Source organism: Xenopus tropicalis, chromosome 4 (assembly GCF_000004195.4).
Source record: "Xenopus tropicalis strain Nigerian chromosome 4, UCB_Xtro_10.0, whole genome shotgun sequence".
Lineage (NCBI taxonomy): Eukaryota > Metazoa > Chordata > Amphibia > Anura > Pipidae > Xenopus > Xenopus tropicalis.
Window position 1 is genome coordinate 122,432,866 of NC_030680.2, and position 21,206 is coordinate 122,454,071.

Below are 21,206 nucleotides of genomic sequence, written 5' to 3' on the forward strand. Positions count from 1 at the left end.
GTCTCTTATACCCTTATGAGACTCAGATAGATGAATCTTTAATGGGGAAGGACCTGCATTAGGTCAAGTACCAAGTGGTGCTGGGAGGCAGCAGGAAGAGGGCCAGTGTGGGGGGCCTGTGGTTGGGGGAAGCATTTCATTTACCTATAAAGAAAGGTAAAAACATTGTATAATTATATATAATTGTAACATAAACACAAGGGCATAGCTTGAGATTAGAATAAACTAATTCTAAGCAACTTTCCAATATACATTAGTGAACATTTGAAATGCATTTGTAAACATATTTGCTTTTGAAAGGCCTGCATCTGCCCCAAACCCAGAGCTCACTACCCACTCCAGGCCTGGTCCAACATATTCTTATAGTCTTATTAGTCTTAAATACCCACACTCTACCAGACCCCTCCAGTGATATCAGAAATAGAAAATAGGCTTAGACATTTCCTAAAGAGCTGAATATGTAAAAGGACACATCACGCAAAAATTGTTTCCTCCACTGAAGCTGCAGGCTAATACTGCATTCCTACCCGGTGGGGGTGGTGGTATTTAGTAGTACGGGTGCATAATGTGCCCTTCTCATACTGGCAAGAAAAGTGCCACAACATTGCCTCCTGCACCAGGAACTCCCTCCCAGTGTGGGTGGCCTAGCACTTTTGGGGTCATTGCGCCCCCCCCCCCGCCCTTCAAAATGTGGGTTTTATAAGCGCACCCCCCAGCAAAGTAATAGATAAAAAGTGATATAGTACCTCCTTCATATTGTCTGGCCTGTATCTACACACCTGGGGTGTATTTAAGGAGTTTTAAAAGTCTTTGGGTAATATAAAGCCATAATATCAAGTGATCATGCATTCATGAGTTAATATTGAAATTCAGCTAAAAAGTTTAAATTACTACAGTTAAGAATTCACATTTTTAAATGAAATGGATAACATGCATCTAACTCTCCAAGTATTTTTAAATCATTTCAGAATGTTCAGCATTTCCATGGGAACTGATCAGATTGGTGAATTTGTGCAGTATCTTGTGTGTCTGTCTTTGCATGTAACTATAATTCTGTTCTGTCCCATATGCCGTTCTTGCTTCATTCTCTCCCCTGTCTATTTTCATCAGTGTCCTGCATTTACTTTAAAAGTAATTTTAGGGAGGTGGTAGAGGGTGATTTTCTATGACCCTATGCATACTAGGGATTTCGCTTTGATTTCTATGATCAGGCCCTGTTGAATACTACCAAGCCTTAAACAATCCACCAATGTACTCAAATTTACAGCTATTTTTTATTTTCTTTGGGTTTTGTCCAGTATATTAACAAGATAATAGGAACTAAAAAGCATTCCTGTACTGGTATTCCTGAATTTTTTGTGGTTTGAGGGGATTTGGTCAGTAGATAAACATCTGTAACGTCAGCACCTTGGACAGCTTACCCTTTAGTGTTGACTGTTCAGTTGCTGAAATAATATTTTTATTTTGAATGAGGCTGGAGAATGACATTGATTCTGTTTAGCTCAAAATGTACAATCTTTAGACCTTTAGCATGGGGAGAATATCACTGCACCAGTCTGCTTCTAAAGGCAGCCTTACTGCCTTTCTATTGACATATCTTCCTACTGAGGAACATTAGGTATATCTGCCCACCATCCCATCTCTTACACTTTGATTTATGCCTAACAGACTTACTATTTACAGTGTACATATTAGGAAATCCTCTGGCAATTAGATTAACCCACATGTGGCTTTCACTGTGTTAGGTCTCCGTTATCAGAACATGTGTTATGCACACATTGTGATCTGTTCTGCTCCCGCCCAGGAATTTACATCGGGGCTAGGCCTGCTCCTTCATTTCTCCTCTGTATGTTGTCAGCTGTTCTGCATGCATTAATAGGCCTTCTCCCTCCTCACCCTAACAGTTGTGAATATGTTCAGTTACACCTGATTTGATAACTGAGACCTGACACAGGGAAAGCTGCATGTGGAATAATTTAATTTCCAGAGGATATCCTAATATGTAAACCATAGGTAGTAGGTCTCTTACATGTTGTAATATATATTGTCATTTATATTTGGATGCCAGTGATCAATCACAAACATAGAAAGAAGGCAGGCACTCCAGGATTTCAGTGAAAAGAAGGCAGTTGTTCACGAAAAAGTGAAGTAAAATCACAAAAAAATTATTATACTAACACATAGTACATTAATATATTAAACATTGTATTGTTTGCTCCTCTTGGGCATGGCTACACCTACAGGAAACTGATTGGTTATAGTAGTTGCGATGAATAGAGAATTTGTTGCATGTGATCCAAAGAGAAAATTACTTGTCAAGTGTGTGCATTTTCTGGAGTTTACCAATTACCGGTATAGAAATCTTTTGAATTAGTTATTTAGAGTTGTTTAATTGAATGCCCTACTGCTTTAGATGTAGGATGGTGGGGGCTGCACCTGTCTTGGGAGTGACCTCTAGGTAACAGGGCTGGGCCTATTAGATTAGGTGCCTTAGGCAGATCAGGTACAGTGCTTCCTCCAAAGGCATGTTTGAAACCACATTTGCCATTCAACCTCCTCTATCTGGTAACTGCACATCTTCCTTTGCCTTTTTTTTTACTAGAACTATATTTTCTCTACTCCAACTCATCTTTTTTCCTCAGTTTGTCATTGTCTTCCTCTGCCTCATTTTGCATTTGTTATTTTCTTATATTTTCATTTTTCAGGGAATCAGAAAAAATGGTGTAAAATCATCTTTCTTTTCACTACTGTCCCCATGTGCCTTGTCTCCTGTTCTTCTCATAGTATCTGCCATTCTCTCCTGTCTCCAGTTCCACCATGTCTGTGCTATGCCCTGCTTCATCTCTCTACTTCAACCATGTGTTAATCTTTTCCCCTCCTGTTATTCTCATTTTCCTTTACCTATTATTTGCAGATAATCTCTTTACCATCTTCTTTTACTCAATGTATCAGTCTCTTTACCTTTTTCTAAATTTGCAAATCTCCCCCAAACTTTTTAAAATCTCCTCTGTGTAGACTTGCATGTGTACAAGGCAGAGCAAGAGCACTCACTTTCTTCATTGGATGTGCTGGGAAGCAACCACAGAGCTTACTGTTAGAAAGAGGAGGAGGATGAAGGGGCATCATAGTGGCTTTTACATACACAGTAAATCCAGTTGTAATTTACAGTCAGAGGCTGAATATACTAGTAGGAACCAGAGGGAACATTGATGGTAGAGAGCAGGTCCTTTTATAGTTTGGTGTGCATACATTCCAACAAAATGGCACCCCTTCAGACAGTGCACTCTAGGCTCCTCCCTACTCTGCCAACCCCTAGTTCTGGCCCTCCTAGGGAATGTTAATGTTCTAAGCACTATGGAGGGATACACATCCCTCCCTGTTATAATGAGCATAGATTAACCTACTAGGGCAAATTAACCACGTAAGTCCCCCTGAAACAGACAAGGGTGTTGATCCAAAAAATCTAGCCAGACCCCTTTCATGATGCAATCATGGTTCACCCCAGTTGGCAAAATTAATAATTAAGTTAACATATCTATCTGGCCGGAAGGTCCCCAATGAAACCTGGACTAATCCCAGGCACAATCCCCCAAACATGCACAACTTTTGCATAGTCTAGACCTTTAGTTCTGGCTTATATGTGTATAAGATTGTTTCTGTGAATAATTCTGTTAAAAAACCAGTTTACCTAACTATACTTATTTATGAGGTGGGGTGTGTGGAAATATGTTCAGTTTAAAAAATAAAAAATTTACTGCTTTGGTTGGGCCAACAGAAGTGAGACACAGAGGCAAGCATTTAAAGAAACAGTAACACCAAAAAATGAAAGTGTATAAAAGTAACTAAAATATAATGTGCTGCTGCCCTGCACTGGTAAAAGTTATGTGTTTACTTCAGAAAGTCTACTATAAGTTATATAAATAAGCTGCTATGTAGCCATGGAGGCAGCCATTCAAAGGAGAAAAGGCACAGGCACATAGCAGATAAGAGATAAAACACTATTGTATTCTACAGAACTTATCTGTTATCTGCTATGTAACCTGTGCCTTTTCTCCTTTTTTCCAGCTTGAATGGCTGCCCCTATGGCTACACAGCAGCTTATTATATAAATTATAGTAGTGTTACTGTAGCAAACACACCAGTTTTACCAGTGCAGGGCAACAGTGCATTATATTTTTTTTACTTTAAAGCTCTTTCATTTTTTGGTGTTACTGTTCCTTTAAAATAGTCAAGTGTAACACTTTTGGATTACATTAAAGATGGTTGCCTCCTTGCATGGACTTGATTAGTTACTGATATAACTGTTTATAGGTTTGGACACAGAGGAGCTAGAAATGTATTTAAAAAACGTACCTGCTACGGATAGTATCCATGACAAATCTTGGGAATATGTGCTAGATGCTAAAGGAGAGAATCTATTTTCTCTGTAGCACAAGCCACTCCTCAGCTAAGGCCCTCCAGGGCGGCAATCGGAGACCCAACTGGAGACATAACTGTATCTCATAAGTCCACGCTCATTTCCTGAAATGGTGCTCTTCAATCTAAAGGCCGTGTTGTGTGGTCCTCAGAATTTTGCAGCACTCAGATACTGCTACTGAAACTTGCTGAAAAATAAAATAATCAGTGCTACAAAATAAATAGGGCAAAGATTTAATATTGTCTTTTTTTAAGTGCCCTTTTGTGGTCTTGATTTAGTAGCAGTCTTTGGTTTTAGGTATTGAATGCAGTTGCAGTTCTTTGTAGTCCTGTAGAAACAAATCTTTCGAGGATACTATACAATCTGAGCGGTGCCGGCAGTGGGATCTTTACTTCTCACGCAGTTTCCACACTGAGATACCTGTGTCTTTGTGTCGGCAGCAAGACACTAATAGCAGTATAGAGCTTCAATAATTCTCCACGTTAACTTAGCATTAGCACTATAATCTCTTATCACTCCTCAGGGTAACAATCCACGCTCTTCTCACTGTAGGGGGAGGAAAAATAGCAACAGATAAAAGAATCTGCAAGCCAATTGCCTCTGAAACCATCTGCTGAAATGTGAATGCTAGAAAATGTGAGTTATTTTTATCTGTTTCTTCAGCTTTCAGTTGCATAATAATTCTTGATAGACATTACTGCATATGGAGATGCATTTCAATGCCTAGAAGAATTAAGGGTGGCCATGTCCTGGGATTGTACTTCAAGTACATTCAAAATGTAGACCTTGGGGCTACTATACCATAGAATGCTCTGAACAACGGGTTGGTAAAACATTTTACACTTAAATGGAAATCTTTCCCTTACTTTTTCATTTATGCCAACTGGACATTTTCTCTACAATAGTTTGCCTTATTATTTTCTCTACAGTTCAGAAGTCAATCCAGTATTAGATAAATACCTGTCATTGATTTGTGATTGGGCAGATTTGTGATGGTTTCTGTAGTAGTTCTAAATAAAAGGATCTGAGAAGAGACTGTGGCTGTGGGATAGCAGGTATAGTAGGGAGAGATGGTGCCTTTAGTAACAGTGGGGGGATAATAGCCTCTGGGAAGGGACTGGGGCTGTGGGATAGCAGGTATAGTAGGGAGAGATGGTGCCTATAGTAGCAGTGGGGGGATAATAGCCTCTGGGAAGGGACTGTGGCTGTGGGATAGCAGGTATAGTAGGGAGAGATGGTGCCTTTAGTAACAGTGGGGGGATAATAGCCTCTGGGAAGGGACTGGGGCTGTGGGATAGCAGGTATAGTAGGGAGAGATGGTGCCTATAGTAACAGTGGGGGGATAATAGCCTCTGGGAAGGGACTGTGGCTGTGGGATAGCAGGTATAGTAGGGAGAGATGGTGCCTATAGTAGCAGTGGGGATAATAGCCTCTGGGAAGGGACTGTGGCTGTGGGATAGCAGGTATAGTAGGGAGAGATGGTGCCTATAGTAGCAGTGGGATAATAGCCTCTGGGAAAGGACTGTGGCTGTGGGATAGCAGGTATAGTAGGGGGAGATGGTGCCTATAGTAACAGTGGGATAATAGCCTCTGGGAAGGGACTGTGGCTGTGGGATAGCAGGTATAGTAGGGAGAGATGGTGCCTATAGTAGCAGTGGGATAATAGCCTCTGGGAAAGGACTGTGGCTGTGGGATAGCAGGTATAGTAGGGAGAGATGGTGCCTATAGTAGCAGTGGGATAATAGCCTCTGGGAAGGGACTGTGGCTGTGGGATAGCAGGTATAGTAGGGAGAGATGGTGCCTATAGTAGCAGTGGGATAATAGCCTCTGGGAAAGGACTGTGGCTGTGGGATAGCAGGTATAGTAGGGAGAGATGGTGCCTATAGTAGCAGTGGGGGGATAATAGCCTCTGGGAAGGGACTGGGGCTGTGGGGTAGCAGGTATAGTAGGGAGAGATGGTGCCTATAGTAGCAGTGGGGGGATAATAGCCTCTGGGAAGGGACTGGGGCTGTGGGATAGCAGGTATAGTAGGGAGAGATGGTGCCTATAGTAGCAGTGGGATAATAGCCTCTGGGAAGGGACTGGGGCTGTGGGATAGCAGGTATAGTAGGGAGAGATGGTGCCTATAGTAGCAGTGGGGGGATAATAGCCTCTGGGAAGGGACTGGGGCTGTGGGATAGCAGGTATAGTAAGGAGAGATGGTGCCTATAGTAGCAGTGGGGGGATAATAGCCTCTGGGAAGGGACTGGGGCTGTGGGATAGCAGGTATAGTAGGGAGAGATGGTGCCTATAGTAGCAGTGGGATAATAGCCTCTGGGAAGGGACTGTGGCTGTGGGATAGCAGGTATAGTAGGGAGAGATGGTGCCTATAGTAGCATTGGGGGGATAATAGCCTCTGGGAAGGGACTGTGGCTATGGGATAGCAGGTATAGTAGGGAGAGATGGTGCCTATAGTAGCAGTGGGATAATAGCCTCTGGGAAAGGACTGTGGCTATGGCATAGCAGGTACAGCAGAGAAGCAGAGACAGCGCAGAGAAGAGGTTTCAGAAGTGACTGTCACTGTGGTATAATAAGTAAATAATAGACAGAAGTAAAAAAATGAGGAAATAAAAAAACCATTGGGTACACAGAGAGAAAGATAAAGAAAATTAAAGGTAAAAAAACAGTATTAGAAATATAAACATATGACCATATATTCCATCCAAAAGTATTGGTTCACATTCGTCAGTTTTTAATAGTTCTCGTCTTGGCCGCAACACAGACTGCCAGCGCACTAATTAGTATTTGCAGCCGCCCTTGCATACCCACAACAAGATTGATAAGCTACCAGGTTAAATAAACACCACCAGCCCTGCTGCTACTTTGGCACATAGTATTAGTAACTTAAATCAAGCTATTGGAAGTGAACACTGATGGCCTTTTCATGCTAAAGCAAGTGCTGACTCACTGATCTTTTTTCTTTTTTGGGGGGAAATAAGAGAGAATGCACAAAGCAGCATTTACAGAATAGTAATTAGCAAGAGCACTGCTCATTATTTGTGTTTCTTTGGGGCTCAGTTTTGCTTTTTTATTACCCTATATGGTAAAAATAATTAGATTAAATGTCACACACCTTAGCTTGGATTTTATATCTGTAAATTCTTCATTGGCTGCAGTTTCATCAACCTTCTCCTTGTTGTCCCCCTATATAAACAACATCTTCATGGCCTACAGCCACATCCTCATCACTTTCTGCATCAACTGATTCCACCCCCACTCTCTCTCTGTCTCTCTCTCTTTCATCTGCCCCCTTCTCTTGTTCATCTAATTTAGAATTTTCTGTATTTTTTCACTGTCATGGCTTTATTGATGGATTCCGAATGAAATATTTCCCGTTTCCTTTAGGTCTAGTGTCACCCTATGCTAAAAAGGCAACTTGTTTAAGCATCAGCTTGACAACAGTAGAGTCGATTATTTTTTCTTCGCCCCTGAAACCCACTGATGAAACCCCTTCACTTTGAACAAGCACACAGTTGTCAGTAAGCCAGCTGCCTGGGGATAATAATTGTTTCTGTCCTCTCATTCTACCCTCACGTTCTCTCTCCAGCAACATTCATTTTAGGGACTTCCTTGGCACTTTCACTCAGACATCACCTTAACATATTCAGAACATTCATCAAGTTACATGCCTTTGCTATATTGTGTAATGAAAGTTCCTGTCAGAATCATCCATCCCTTTTATCAATACGTTGCTCATTTAGTACATACAGTTATTTTGCTTAGCCTAGCGCAAATCATTGCAAAGACGTGCCTGTGACATGTATACGTGGAAAAGGGATGTATTCTGGAGCAAAGTGGTTCTTCTGTAATTATTTTTATATAACACATATGACACAGTTTCCAACAGAATTCATTATTCTTCAGTTTTGTCTTGCAAATGGCTTTGCTATGCTCACTTCCTTGGCACTGCTTGGTGGACTTTGCTTGCTTCACACACCATTCAGCTACAATATACAACATCTAACACACATCGCAATTCTAGCAGTACTGGTGGAAGGGTACAGCATAGAGAGTAATGGCTCTGGGCCCCCAGCACAAGAAGAAAAAATGTTGCAAAATGAAACAAAAAGTTATATATTGATGTCACACTTGTTAGATATTTTTATTATGTAGTTGTAGTTGAATTGCAATTCTCTCTAGGTGTTGGGCTAAGGATGTGTCTCCCCCCTCCATTATACGAGGGAAACTGCCTTTCTTATGCGTTTTGCGCTACTCTCTCTCTCCACTACCACAACCAAAATAGGTTTGCCACCTTTGACGTCACCAGAAACTGGACGACAGGGTGGGATGATGACACTGAGGGCAGAGCAGTAACTTGTGGGGGAGTGGTCATTATATTTGTGGGTGTACTTGTGCCTTGTGGGGCATGGCTTTGACATTAGAGATGGTCATTGGCCAGATTATTGTTTGGGTTTAACAAGGCTGAAACCCAAATGGACAGTTGTAACCTGAGCAGCCCTAAAAAAAAACTAAATACTTTGGGTCAAAACCAAACAGATGGCAACTCTAAACCAAAAGTGACTACTGAATTTAGTAGATTGCAGTCAATGTGCAGTCTATATATCATTTGATATATCTGCATGAAGGTTAGCAGAGAAGGTAGATTTTATTTTTTTAATCTTTTTAGTTCAAGTCCCACTTTGAGGTCCAGCATATGGTCAGCACCCCTTTTAGCTAATAATAAAGTTCCAGATATATGAAAATGTCTTTATTAGCCACCGAACCATAGTTCCCAGGCCTTCTCCATATTCATCCTAAGTGGCCTATAGGTTTTGCCCCAACCACTGTGTTGGGAACACCCAGGAGTAGGGGTAGCCACACAGTTTGGGAACCTCTTACCTAAATTTCCATTAGTATCATGTAGGGAAGGTCAAATTATTTTTGGAGTTAATTAAGATAAAATCATAATCATTGCAATAATGGCAGGGAAGTATATTTTTGCATATAAGCCATTGGGTAGAGTACACATGATATACCCATGTCATTTGATCACTGAGGATAGCACTTTAGTAGAGGAAGAATATTTAGAGCTTTTTTTATAAAGTATCATTGCAGTTTTCACCACTTGCCTATAATCTATAATGGTAATCACCCAGGCCCGAAATGGCAATCTGTGGATTCTGGCAAATGCCAGAGGGACTGCTGTAAGATGCAATAGACACTTACTATTTATTGGACTGGTATCAATTGAGATGACTAATTTTACTACAACTTTAAGGCTTCTTGCTCTGTTTTTATTTACTTTCTTCTGTTTATTAAAGGGGTCTCCATGCAAAAAATATATTATGCCTTCAGAAAGGGATAAAAAAATATTTATTTTCATAGCAATTACATTACCAAATATATTATAAACAATTCAAGATATTTAATGTGTAGGGAAAAATATTGTTGCACAGGAAAATATTGTACTAATAGGAAAACTTTAGGATTCCCCAGTTCAATATGTATTAATCAGCCCAGTCTGGGCTAGATGGCTGGAAGGAGCTACAGTTTGTACAACTTTGGTTCAACATCCCAAGTCACATAGACAGATGTGAACCTATCAAAATAGATTTGTTTTTGCCTTTACTCCACCCAACGCTGCCTTAAATTTCTTCTTGTCTTTCCAAAAAAGACACACGCACATTTTTGGGCTGGGAGTTTGTATTTACATGCACTTCTTGGGAGCATGTATTTGTCACATATTGGTGACATATGCTGCATTCCCAGGTAATCCGTCCTACTTCTTCTGCTCTCACCCTACTTCTACCACTCTGATTGCTACCTACTGGTACCCTGTTCACAATTACTACCATTGTATCTGATCAGATGGAAAAGAGTCTTTTGTTCCTGTTTAAGCTGCTGCCCCAGCCTGTCTCCAGCCCAGGGTAGAGAGAAAGTTTCTTCTTTAGGGTGAGGACACATGGAGCTACTAGTAGCAGCTACTTGTCACGGCTACTAAAATAGACAATGCTGATCATTTACTAACGATTGTCTCTACATGTGTTTTAGCAGAGGCAGTTTGTCTATGGCATGGTCTTTTCTGGTGTTTAGTAGCCGTGAAAAAGTACTACTAGAAGTGTCTTCACCCTAACTCTCCACAACCAATGGCCTCTGGCTGCAGAACTTGGGTTTTTATCTGTAGATCATTCCCTTCCACATGACAGATGGACATGTACATAATTGTGGATAAAGATTCTCTTACCTGTCATCATATTCTATTCCTATGTGAATCACGTCGTAAGAAGAAGAAAACAAATAACAGGTTATTTAAGTATTTGATGTATGCGACAAATTTAGGAATTTGTGTTTTTTTGTATTCCTGTGAGTCAGACCTAGCAGAGGATGGTGATATAAATGTGAAAGTGACGACTGATACTAAATTGAAATATTGGTTTTTGTATCGTGTCTTGGAACTACTAATGATCTAGTAACTTTCTAGGAGTGTAGTAAATAAAGGTTAATAATTCAGAAGCAGTCACAGCTGTAATGTAAAAGGGACAATAACTTATGGTTTATTCCCTATTTCAGGGTGCTGTATTTCTTTCTTACTTAAGCAAAACACAATATCTTACATAGATTCCAATAAACCTTGCCCTTTAGTGGTCAAAATTCCATACAGTTCCATACCATACACACAGTGCTGTTCAACTTTTAACACTGAGCCAATGTACCACATGCTTGTAGACAAGATAATTGATAAATAGACTAACAAATAAGACTATGTGAGTGCCTTACAAATGCCTTTTAGTACTGGGTGCTAACCATGAACCCAACACTCGGGACAGCTTTGCAATACAAAATGGCACACATCTTGTTGGATTTACCAAACAAGTTAATGCTTGTATTGTATATAAAAAAACTAATACCAAAAACGTATACATGCTTCTGAACTTGTAACTTATTACAGTAAGTATAACCCTTTCAGCTCATTATAGTACCACTCATGTTTCCTATTGGCTATAGAATTAGCTGTCAAAATTTTCATCTCACCAATACTTCTGTTATCACTTTCTTTTTACTTTGTGAGTAAAAGAGGTGATCACATTTACTTTATTCACTGCCATTGGTATTTTAAAGTGTAATTAGTGCTATAGGATTCTATTTTAGAATCTGATGTAATATCCATTGTTTACGGACATTGTTCGCTACTTTTGGTGTTAAAGACCACTTTAAAGGAGCTTCTCCAGAGTCTTCTTTTTTGCTACTTTTATATTCCGAGACTAGTAGTGACGTAAAAATATGTCGCTAATCCAAAATAATATCAAAGTAAAGGTTTGTTTCGCCAACGCAGGCTCAGAACAAGCTGTCACCAACGTATGTTCCCCCGTCGAAACTAGGAGAAGGAGGACGAATTTAACTCTTATACCCCTGAGGACTAGATGATGCTCCAATCTACTATAGTAACATGGTAACTCAAGAAAGGGGAGCCTGCATGCAGGCTGCCAGTACATAAAATAAAGGAATGTAACATTTCATATACAGCATTAATGGAAATTGCATATTCACAGCGCTAATGGACCTGGGAGACCCTCTAGAGACCACAAGACGATATTTTTCCCTTCTCCCTTAAGTTTTAGCTCCTTATTTCTATTACATTAAGTTTTTCTACCTTTCACCACAGATAATGGCCTTTCTTCTTCCACACTGGCTGCTGAACAGAACCAGCTGACCAATCTACTCTGTCCATTTTCTATCTAAATTGAGGTCTTCAGGGGCCCCTTAGGCAAGGCTTATCTAGCACGGTTAAACTGCACCTGTACCTGTATCAAAATACATCAGAACAGCCACTTTTCACTTATGTTTAACTTACAATTGATGAGCTGCCCCCTAAAATTAATTTTACTTGTGGGCTCTGAGTACCTCAATCCCACTCCTTTCAGGGGAGATAGAGGAGAATGGGTTAATTTTAAGTTTAAAGCCGCAGCCGGCACAGCCTGACTCAGAGATATTCATAGCTCCTACAACCAGCTGTGTCGTCAACTCAGGGGTTCAGGCATATTATTATATCAATTAGCATCTTAATGAACTGAGCAACATCGTTTAGAGCTGTGCTTTGGAGAGCTATGTTCAGTGGGTGCAGGCTTTCACAGCATGAAATTTCTAGGGCTAGTGAAGCTGGGGCAATCTACTGGGCAATCTTCTGGAGTTACCACTACAGTGATTCGCAGTGCACCTATAGTGCCACACCAAGCTACAAGATCATTTTACAAGGCACTTAGAAATAATAAACACAGTTGGGATACATCCATATAAATATTGCCCTTCACAAAGTACCTTTCATGTTGTCTTGAGACAAAGCCTACCAGCATCAGACACAAATAGTGTCAGTGGGGAACAAGGTGCAATGTTTACTTGGTCATTTGGCCACTGGTCTATGAGTTTGTTCAGCTGTGCCCCTGGCCAGGTGTCTGCAGAACATTTGTATATATATGCTAACCGGTGTTCATATATATATAGGAAGCCCAGTACTTAAGACTGCCATAAATCAGTGGGATAAGCTCTAACTCTGTGTGTAAGGACAGTGGCATGTAATTAAACAGACAACAGACACAGTGACCAGACTAGAAGGCTCATTGAGAACCTGACTAACATCCTCCCTATATTTGTGGACACTAAAAGGGTTGCTCACCTTAAAATTAGCTTTTACTATGATATAGACATTGATATTCTAAAACAATTTGCAATTGGTCTTAATTTGTTATTGTTTTTGTCAGCTTTGATATTATCTTTAGATATTCATAAGGCCTTTGATGCAGATACCTGGGAATACTTGTATTAAATGTTACAGAAATTACATTATTTAAGTGTGACCATAACTACATCATTAGAAGGGCTTTATAAAATGAATTACCCCCAAGATTTTGACAGACCATTACTGGCATGGTCTTAATTGCAAAATTATTGGTTTGGTAAGATAAATGCAGTAAAAATGGTTTTGTTACCCAAAATGTTAGATTTTTTCCAAGTGCTTCTTATAGAAGTTCCACAGCAAATATTAGTAGCTATGCAGAGAAAAATAACATTTATACTGGGTAATAAGAGAACGCACCTATCACAGAAAATTCTTTCTACCTCTAAAGCCGGCCATACACGCACCAATGATATCGTATGAAACCTCGTTTTGTACGATATTCAGTGCGTGTTTGGCGGCTCGCGGATATCGGTTGACTTGTCGATCGGCCTTTGAAGGTGCCCGAGCAAAACTACGTTCAGGGCTTAGTCAGCAGAAGAAGGTAGAACTTTCATTGTTTCTACCTACATATCTGACTTAAGAATAGAGGAGGATTTAACGCTCCAAATTTGCTTTATTATTCTCAGTCGGACCAAATTACACCCATTATTCATTTTTATCGTTCTTCCTTTCCATTATGGGTACAGATTGAAGCTGAACAGATTACGCCCTTAGTCCCAGCAGTATTACTGTGGCTCTCCAAACAAGAGTGACCAGTCTTAAGCTGGCCATACACGTGGCGATTGTCGCACGAAACATCGTCAGATGTGCCACACACCATTCAGGGCTGAATCGGCAGGTAAGGAGGTAGAAACAATAGGATTTCTACCTCCTTCTGCCGATTCAGCACTGAAGGGAGATTTTGATCAGGTGCCTTCTATGGCGCCCGATCAAAATTTTCCAACTGGTCCGATCGGCGAGTCGGCCGATATCAGCAGCTTCCTGCGATATCGGTTGACTCGCCGACATACCATACACGCACCGAATATCGTACGAAACGAGGTTTTGTACGATATTATCGGTGCATGTATGGCCACCTTTAATCTCTCCAATGCCAAACGGCATTAGCCATTTGGGATCAAGTCAGTAAAAAGACTGTTTTAAATATCCCACCCACTGTCCAGCAACACCAATATGTAGGAATCACAGTTTTATTCCAGGACTACAGATTTGGGACTTTCAATGGTGGTATAGGCATAATATGAAATATTATGATCATTTATTTGGGATTACAGGGATTTAAGAAATGGCAAACCATAATTGCACAACATAATCCTCCAAAAATTGAATATTTTTGCTATCTGCAAATCCAGCAATATTTAAAAACACTACAAAAAAGACTTAATAACACACCGTCAACAGTTCAGGTGTAATTTCATTACTCTACAAAAAATATTGTATATATTAAGCAATGGGAAAGGGAATTGAATGTAACAATAGTTAAAAAGTCATGGTTACAGATTTGGGAAAACACAACCAAGAATTCCATTAACACCTTAGCTCTGGAAACCTTGTACAGGTATGGGAGCCCTTATCTGGAAACCCGTTATCCAGAAATCTCCGAATTACGGAAAGCCCATCTCCTATAGGCTCGATTTTAATCAAATAATTCAGATTTTTAAAACCGATTTCCTTTTTCTCTTGTAAAAATAAAACAGTGCTTTGTAGTTGATCCCAACTAAGATATAAATAATCCTTATTGGATGCAAAACAATCCTATTAGGTTTAATTAATGTTTTATTGATTTCTTAGTAGTCTTAAGGTATGGAGATCCAAATTATGGAAAGACCCCTTATCCAGAAAACCCTTGGTCCCAAGTATTCTGCATAATGGGTCCTATACCTGTACCTTGAAGTAGTATGTGCATGGTATATGGTTCCCATGAAAATGCATAAATACTATCTAAACTGTAGCCCACTCTGCTTTAGGAATTGTGGTGAGAAAGGTTCAATGCTACATATTTGGTGGCAATGCAGAGACGCGACAAGATTTTGGTCTAGAATATTTACTTCAATCTTGGGGGTTAAACTTCAGAAAGACCACTTACAGGTATTACTTAATAAACCAATCCCAGTATCAAACAAATATCAAAGAAAATTGATCTAGTTTCTATTCGTAGCAGCAAAGCAAACAATAGCTGCTTCATGGAAAAAGATTTTGCTCTCTCTTATTGCATTTCACACCAAAATGAACTGGATTATGGGAAATGAAAAATTGTCGAGTATTACCACAAATACCTTCAACATCTACACCAAAACTTGGGCCCCTTGGCTTGAATATACTAGGACACAATCGATTAATAAACAGAAACCTCTTTAATCTGTATTAGATTAGGGATAGACTGCTACTATAAATTCCATAAAAAAATAGACTTGCTGTTGAGCTTCTATATCACTAAAATAGATTTGGTGATTTGAGACAATAAGGAAACAGAAGAAATTAGGACATAGAATAGAAGACCAACAAGACTCATTGTGCAAACATTTAATTTGTTAGTTCAGTTAGTTATTTTATTTATGAATATACTCATCAACATGTCTGTACATCATTAATAATTACATCATAAACATTCTCCTCTGCATAGGAGAGCATTAAAATGCTATAAGAGAAAAAGTTAAAAATGTCTGTTTAACTGTCGATAAATATGGAGACTAAAATATATTGTATACACATAACAGTAGATTCTTCTTGATCCCAAGATATAACCCCAGGTCCCCCTCTGGCGGAGGGCCCCTTTATTGAGCAATAAAACTGAAAATTTTATACTGGCCAATGCTGATCCCTTTAGCACTGCTGGGTAAAGTGTACAAGTTCACCAATTGAGTTGCCGACAGTGGCATGGTAGGCTAGAGGATAGGTTGTGCACAGTATAGTTGGAGTTCAAACAAATAGTCTAAAATAGAACTTGTGCAAACACAGTCTTTAACAGTGTTTTTAAAATGTGTGTATCCTCACAACACAATGCTGCAGAACTTTTGCCCAGGCATTGCTAAAGTGATACTGACACGTTGCTGAAAGGGCAGAAATTCCCCCAAAATATACATAATACATTCAATTGTAAAATATTTGCAAGGTAAGACATGGGACAAGCTGAAAAAAATTGTCTCAGTTTCAACAGTTGAAAGAGGGAATGTCCTCTTAAGGTGCCTTTGTTTTAGAAAAGATCAAGTTAGGGCCCCATATATCAACCTCCAGAGACTTCAGTCACTTATAAAAAGGAACAAGTTGGCCATATAAAATAACTCCTATGAGTTTTTGGGTTTTTTTTTTTTAAATCCCCTGCCAAATTTGGAAAGGCAGTTTTGACCTGGACAGTCCTAATGAAAAACAGGCTGTCTGGGTCAAAACCCAAAGAAAGCCCATGACTACAGCACCCTGGGCAGTAGCATTTACAAGAATTCTGGGGCTCCAGAACTTCCAACCTGAAGTCCTTTAGTTGTATGCTGGGGTTTTTAGTTTAACAACAGCTAAAGGAGCCACATGTTAAGGGTAATATTAAAGAAAATCTACCAATTATTTAACTTAATTATATAATATGTATTATGGGCTTTTCCAGCCAAACACCCTTCAGTAAGTGTGGGGACAAATGCTCTGTGCCCCAGTACATGCTGTGTATAACATTATAATCCTCTGAATATTCATATTAGAGTTCTGTGTGGTGGCACTGAGCATCTGGAGCACCAAACTCTCTCTCTATCTTCCACATGTGCTGGAATAATTGATCTTCCCTCTATAAATAGCGTTTCCACAAGCTTCTGTTCTCTTCCCCCCACCCTTGAGTATACAAAACCACCTTTTTTCATATTCTGTTCTGCAAGTTTTGTAATAAATTCTCAGCAATGTATAAACTGTTGCATTTGCCATGACCATCAGCAAGCCAGTAGTGCCAATTGCAAGGCAACAATATGTTTCAGTGACCTTAAATAGGAAGAGTAAGGATATGGAACCATACAAAAGGGCTGTATATTGTACTGCTCTCCACTTGGGGGCTATAAAAACCAGTGTCCCCAGCTAGCTGTGTGCCAACAGGCTGCAAATAATCCACCGGGTGCTGAGAGGGGGATAGAGGTGTAAGACTTAGGGCACACAGGGTGATTTGTAGCTTTGTGGGAGGGGGACAGAGAAACAACTACAATGGAAGCAGACCCTGCAGGGGGGGCAGGTCTGTAAAGAGCCCACTAGGGCCCTAAATAATGAGCCCACTCAGCCTGGGCGTGAACAACTTAAATTGATAATATCATTCCTGATTTTTCTTTTAACAGGTACTTCTAATTCATTTTTGTTCATGTCAAATTAGTTCCTAGCAAAGGTTACTTATTATAATTCTTAAAATCATTTATTAAGTGCCATATTCTACAATGCTGCGCATAATGGTACAGACAAACCGATACAATAGGTCACTGCCTGCAAGGGCTTGCAATTTTTGCTTATTATATCTTGCTGTCATAACATGACTTTACTTATCCCAATACCTCTGCTGACTAATTCTGTTATTAACTCCAGTTCCTTTAGTGATGAGCAGTGGCATTGAAACCTCTGTGGTATACTGTGTTATTGAAGGACCAGTAACACCAAGACTTAAACGTTAGTTCAACTAGACATGCAATGTATTTCCCGTACATGTAAAAAGAATGTATTTTAATTAAAGTTTTACTCTGGGGGGGCATATTTTAAAGGTATTTTTCTTTTTTTTATGATTTTTTTTCCCTTTGTAATAATAAACAGCATGAACACCAATATCTACAAACAGTAGCTTGTACTTGATGGTAACTAAGCTACATCAATCCATATTGGTGGCAAAACAACGCTATGTTTTTTTTTCTTTAATGTTTTTGATAGGCTTAGGGTCCTCCAAATTACAGAAAGATTCCTGATCCGGAGGATGCCAAGCCCCAAGCCTTCTGTGCACCCTAAGCCAACTTTATGCGCAAATGCTTTTAGAGTATTTTCCTTTCCCACTAATTTGTGAGAGAATGAAGGACTTGACCATTCGGTTACACATTCATATGTACACTGATACTGAAATTGAACACAAGCACCAATACAAATGTAATATTTTGAGGATCGTCTTCTTGGGGCTACAATAAGAATCGCTGGTTGACAGGTTGGACAGAATGTTTATTTTTATCTACCATGGTTAAAACGCATAACATGCCTGTAGTTTCGCCAACTAATGCAGCTTGCTATCATTATTTATTTGCTTGGGATATGAGGGCTGAATTGTGCGCCCATAAGTTTCTTACATTAATGAGCCGCTTCATTGTGAAAGAGGTTAGAGAGAGGGAGAATGTGCAAACCTCTTAAACAGCTGGTTACCCTGGATACGCTAAACTTGTAATAATAATGAACTCTACCTAATTGATTCAGTTAATCTATTTATATTTATAAAGAACCATATGCATTGCCAAAGGTTTACAGATTTCCCTTCCTTCCCTCTCATGGCAGCCTGTGAGCATGGGGTATAACGACTCCTTTGTGACTGTGACCTCTATGCCCAACATGTTGACCCAGCGGCAGTGGCTGACACGTGGGGGAATTGTTCAGTTATCTGTACTTGTCAATACACAGTTAGTGCTCCTCAGATGTGAGAGTCCCTTTGCTCTGTGGCCATTTACAGCCCCTCGTGTGTATCTCTGTGAAATGCCAGCATTGATGGAAAAATAATAGCGTCAGCATATTGATCCCCTCTGTGCTGCTATAGCCCCAAGACAAAGAGGAACAGCAAGAGATATGGGGAAGGCGAGAGGGCCATGCCAGTTTAGACATAAAGGAAGCATAACAGGGAAGGAAGGAAAAAGCACTGGGTAGGAAAGAGCAGAACAAGCTGGGGATAAAATGACGGATCTATAATGTAAAGAAGATGGCTTTCTGTTTAAACAAGTATTTGAAGGTCTACTCATTTGGCCAAGTTGCTAAAAAAGCCAGTTTTATGCTTATTCAGCCATATGGTGGTGGGCCAGACTGGACTGCTGCATATTTTCTTCCTTAAAACCAATCTCCCAGGATGAAAGTGAACTGCTGTCAAAGGAAAATGCCCATGGATGGGGTGCTTGGCTGATGTGAATTTTGCCTTCAGCCCAAGTCCAGTTATATATTGATTGGCAAGGCAAGATTTTTTTGGTCTTGATCCCATTTAAAGGAGGACTTAAGCCCAACAAAGAATTGGACAAGAGTTAATACACCATGTATTTTTGTCCACAGCCCCTTAGTAGTGAATTTCTGTTTCTGACTATGCACCCAGTAGCTCCATATATTTTTTCCTGCTGATTCAAAGCACATGCTCTTGGCAGCTGTCAATTACCTGAGCAAGACTGACAATTTACAGCATATGAATTATAAAAGTTATAATACAAGTCTAATTAAATGCAAAAACCATCATGGATAGGGTGAGAAGAGCTGCAAGGAGCTGAAGGGCCTTTAACATGTAAGCATACAGTGAAAGTCTTCTTATAAGAAAGAAATTCACATCCCTCATGCTACACTGGCAACTGCCTTAATAACATAAATAAGAGGGTTTAACCCTTATTTAATGGGTTATAGATAGATACATGCAAATTCCTCCTTTGTGTTGCGGTGATCATTAAATGTCTGGTTTAATATAATAGCACAGATACAGCATCATAACTCAGAAGAGCCATTTATGTTTTAAAGAAGATCAGTGTCAGTTCAGCAGGTCAGAGCTACTGGGTGGTAGTGTTCAGCAGCACTCCTTGCACCACAATGCATATTGCATGCAGAAGGAAAGGATTTGCACTATTCTTTTTTCTGAAACAATCCTAAGAAATAGTTAAATCTTAAAACATCTGAAATTACTGCTCAACAAAAAGTATAAGGAAAGTAAAATAAAAGGGGCTAAAAACAGGAGCAAAACACAAATAGACAGAGACCACAAATAGACAGAATGAAAGGTAAAATGAAACAGACCAAAAAAGTAGCAATGTGACCTGTGAGGCCTGGAAACAGTGGGTTATTGAATAAGACCGAAGGAAAGAGTAATGGCACTGTGATATTTGTTTGTTCGGGGGCTCACAGTCCTTCCCACTGCAGATAAAAAAACTGATTTATATTTCAATTAGCGCTCGCGCTCACCCAGTTAAATAGTAGGTTTGGGTGCTTATGCCCCGAACCTTTCGCTTATCACTTTTTTCTCTCTTCGTTCTGGGGAATATATGCTCATATGTAAGTTCAAAATGCAGGATGTTCACTCACTGCTTCCTTTTGTTGGACCGGGTGCCATGCCCCAGACCCGCAGCATGGGGAGATTTCAACTTCAATAGCCAGCACAAAACAGCATGCACTCGTCGGACTCCAGGACAGCGGATAAAAATTCAAAAAAGCTTTATTAAGGATAAAAACCTAACATGTTTCGTGTGACTGCACACGTATTCATAGGTACCAATGGCACTGTGACACAAGATTTCAGATAAAGGAACGTTGTAAATAGGATGAAAAATTTGGGGAGGTAGAAAGAGACACAGAGGAACACAGCTATAGGAAAACTCTCTGGTCAACCCAATCAGTAATAGTGTTAAGAATCATTTGAGAGAGCAAGGCAACCTTGACTCTATTTTTTTGCATGGGCTGAATCTGTATTGGTTAAAGTACTGAATATAAAATGCCTTATTTATATATTGCTTATTTTTTTTTTTGCACAGACCTTTTGTAGAAATTCACCACTTAGCTAATAGTCCAAGGTCCCTACAATGCACACACACACACTAGGGTCAGTTTTATGAGGAGCCAATTAACCTGTAGGAACAAACTGAAGTATCCAGAGGAAACCCACACATAGAACACACAAATTCCATTCCTGTAGAGGTTTGATTGCAATTGAACCTAGGAAACTAGCACTGCAACGCAGATATGTTAAAAATGGCACCATTCAGGCAGTACTGCTTTAAGCAGAAGAAACAGGAGTATAAAAATAGGGCAAGCAGGCCCTGCAACTGTAGGGTAACCTGACTGATCATGATCAAGAAGTGGCAGTACAGCTACACTGACCAAAATTTTACCCCAAGGTTGGCATAGACAGCCCCA

The 21,206-nt window shown here is 39.8% G+C and overlaps 1 protein-coding gene and 1 long non-coding RNA gene across 2 annotated transcripts in view; one reads left to right on the top strand and one right to left on the bottom strand.

The window, feature by feature from the left end:
* LOC105946981 overlaps nt 1-21,206 on the top strand; it is an 81,087-nt gene that overhangs the window by 38,830 nt on the left and 21,051 nt on the right. The gene's annotated exons all lie outside the window — the stretch shown is intronic.
* kcnj4 (potassium inwardly rectifying channel subfamily J member 4) overlaps nt 1-21,206 on the bottom strand; it is a 34,712-nt gene that overhangs the window by 5,882 nt on the left and 7,624 nt on the right. The window contains exon 2 of the mRNA XM_002934213.4: nt 4,354-4,963. Within this exon, the coding sequence (XP_002934259.1) occupies nt 4,354-4,373 (20 nt within the window). The 5' untranslated portion in view covers nt 4,374-4,963. The remainder of the gene's footprint in view (nt 1-4,353; nt 4,964-21,206) is intronic.